This window comes from Bison bison, unplaced genomic scaffold (assembly GCF_000754665.1).
Source record: "Bison bison bison isolate TAMUID 2011002044 unplaced genomic scaffold, Bison_UMD1.0 scf7180017859894, whole genome shotgun sequence".
NCBI classification, from domain to species: domain Eukaryota; kingdom Metazoa; phylum Chordata; class Mammalia; order Artiodactyla; family Bovidae; genus Bison; species Bison bison.
Genome location: NW_011490466.1, coordinates 2137 through 5441, shown reverse-complemented (window position 1 = coordinate 5441; position 3305 = coordinate 2137). Strand labels below are relative to the sequence as shown.

At 41.6% G+C, this 3305-nt stretch overlaps 1 protein-coding gene across 1 annotated transcript in view; it reads left to right on the top strand.

The window, feature by feature from the left end:
• The first annotated feature begins 854 nt into the window (after positions 1-854).
• Positions 855-3305, top strand: part of LOC104982150 (zinc finger protein 331-like) — a 4536-nt gene continuing 2085 nt past the window's right edge. Inside the window, exons 1-2 of the mRNA XM_010831469.1 lie at positions 855-878; positions 1053-1188. Coding sequence (XP_010829771.1) covers positions 855-878; positions 1053-1188 — 160 coding nt within the window. The remainder of the gene's footprint in view (positions 879-1052; positions 1189-3305) is intronic.

Here is a 3305-nt window from a genome sequence, read left to right as displayed (position 1 = left end):
TTTATTGAGCCCATCTTTTTGTTTGTTAGAAAGCTATTAATCAGATAAGAGAGATGAGGGAGTTTAACCTCAAGGCTGAGGGAGTTTCACCAGTCCCACCCCCCCCACAATATGCATTTTTGAGATAGGATAGAACAGGTGTGTCCTCCCCCAGCCATAAAACAATTAATATGAATACTGGTTTGTTGAGCTGTTATCACCCCAAGGTTTGAGAAAAGAAAAAAAGTTAGTCTTAGGTGGAACCATTTTGAAGAAAGGCAAATTCCAAAGCAAATACATAATTTCATTAACATAGCTTAAGAAAAGCATTTCCATAAGAAAAGCACGTTGGTTAGCTCAAGGTTTGAGAAAAGTTGAGTTCAGGTGGAACTAGGTATCGTCATGGCAACACAGAATTTTAAGAGAAACCCCCTTTTAATTTTGTATAGACAAAAAAATCTGACACTTGTAGTTTGTTTCTTCCTGCCGCTTCAGGGCGAGATTAAACAGTTGCAGCCTGTTTCCTCCTTTGGAGACCCCTGGCTTTCCTGCCTGTTACCCTCTCAATATGATGGAGTAAAAAAAAAAAAAAAAACTGCTTTTGTCATCACAAAGGCCGACTACGTAAAAGATAACCTGTCAAAATGATGAGCCTGAAGCTTGAAAACATTCAAACCTGCAATCCTGATTTTCTAAGATAAAAGATTTTATATTCAGGAAGCAAACCCCTGGCTTTTTTTTTTCCTTTCTCCTTAAAGAGAACAGAAATGCTATAGGAATGCACACTTGCTGAGAATTTATGAGACAGGCATGTAGCAGGCTCGGGACTTGTGAACAAGAGAAACCTGGGCTAGTTTTAGCCATTTCCTGGCAGAATGGCATGGTTAGAGTTCCCCAGGGTGTCGATTGTCTTCCTTGCAGCAGGAGGGGCTAAGCGTCAGTCGCAGCGGTGACCTCCCTGGCCCCCACCCAGGTCCCAGGCCTCTAATCTGCTCACTGTGTCCACCCCTGCACAGAGTAGGGGCCTCCCTCCCCCTCCTTCATCTTCAAGTTATGTCCTTCTCCTCCATCAGGGACGCAAGGGTTTGGTGACCTTCTCGGATGTGGCCATCGACTTCTCTCAGGAGGAGTGGGCATGTCTGGACTCCAGGCAGAGGGACTTGTACTGGGATGTGATGCTGGAGAACTACAGTAACCTGGTCTCACTTGGTAAGTTCCTTGCCTCGGACAACCCAGACTCTGTGCTCGCACCATCAGCTCCCTCCACGGTGAGCTTCAGGACCACCTTTCAAGAGCCTCATTGAATTTCTTTCTTCCTGCTCCCAAGGGACATTTTGAGCTTTGTCTAGTCGGAAATGGGCATCACGTGTACACCTGTACCTCCTCACCCATCAGCAGTCTTCCTACTGCTGTCTGGCCCTCATGTAATTATTTCTCTTCCTTAATGACCAAAGTGTTGATTAGGGTTATTTAACTTATGAAAATAAATGTACTTATTTATTTCATGACCATCTTTGGAGAAACCAAGCTTCATGCTATGAGCCCACATTTACACCCTGATTGCTGTTGGTGGTACTGTGGGGACCTACCTTTAGGGAAGATGGCCTGACACATGACATGAGTTTCTCTAGCATACCAGCCTCTGTAGATGCAAACTGAACAAACAGAATCCATGTAAAACCACACTGAGCATATTCCACTCCCTACACACTGGACCTGAAGTGAGGTTGAAAGTTGTAATCTGTGAATTCTGAGTTAAACCCCAGATGATATCAACCTGTAAACATCTAAGGAAATTTCTTACTTTTCTGTTGGCGAAATAACAGCCATAATGTGCATGGCTAATATTGTGCTTACTATACACCAGGAAGCATCCTGAGCATGGTGTGTGTGTGTACTAATACCTTGCATCCCATTCTCACTAGTTTATGAGATAGGAACAGTTACTATATTACTATAGATCAGTATGCTAGGGCACAGGGTGACGGTCAGTCAAGGAGGCAGAAGCAAAACTGGAACCTAAGGTTTCTGGCCCCCAAATCCATCCATCCATGCCCCAGATTTGAGGCATATTGTATAGAGGCATGTTCTACTACCCAGCTGGTTTCCTCTCTGTCCTCCAATCCCTTCTGTTTCCTGAAGTCTTTTATCGTTTTGACATTTAGATTATGACACATTTGACTGAAATGCAATCAAAAAAATCTTGTGCCAACAAGTTTTTTCCCCAGTTCTGCCTCTTGTGGCGTTTCTCTTCTTTTGAAAGTAAGACATCTCATTTCTATGCCAGACACAATGCTCTTATGGAAGCAAGGGAGAGAGCTTTGATGGTTGAGGGGGAAAGATACCAAAACAATGCAGAGCAGACCTCGGACAAGGAGCAGCTGCCCCCCTGAGGTGTTTGAGGGGCTCCCCACAAAGGTCTCAGGCCCAGGGCCTCTGAGGAAGAAGTTACCACCTTGAACTTGATCTTCACCTGTTTCCCTTCCAGTTGATTTTCCTTCTCATGTTTCACCCCTGTTGAGAGACAAGGGCATAGGAAATAGGACCCTGTGCCATCAGTAGTTTCTGAAATGTGGTTATTTTCATAGCTTCACGTGCTTTCTTCATTATATATATAATAATAATTATTATTTTTGGTGATACTGCCTCTTGGGTGCTCTGTTCTTCCATCATGAAGCAACATCTGCTTGTGTCTCTTTTTGTGTCATTAGCAGTTGCTGACACTCAGTACCGAGATTCAGTATTTCATTGGGGTTCAAAATGATGATATTCTATCATTGCCTCTTCATTTGTTCACTGTAATAATTCTTTAGAGAGAAACCATGATCCACCTGCTTATTAGTGGTGTAGTGAAACTGCTCACATTGAAAGGTAAATCTTTGTTCTATTAAGGAAAAAAAGTATTAGCTTTTAATAACAAAGGGTTGGTGTCCTAGCCTGCTCTAAGTTGGCCATTTAACATTTTTTTAGTGTTTTTATGAACTCATTAATTTAAATGTTTGATGTTTCGTAGTCCCTTGAGTTAGCATCTTTATCGATGCTCAGATTTCTCTAAGCATTGCCTCATAAATGTTTCACAGTCTTATTAAATTTAGTTCTACACATCATCTTTTGAATGTTGAATCTTTGTATCAGGAATTACTTTTAATGATAGTACGTGTGTGTGTGTATATATATATACAAACCATCCAACTATATCTTTTTGTTTTTTACAGTCATAGTATATTTGATTTTCTTGGTTTTCCAGGCTTGTCATCACATCTACAAATTGTGATTCTTTTTCATCTTCTATTTTTGAAATTTGTCCCTCCAGGTTTTTTTGTTTT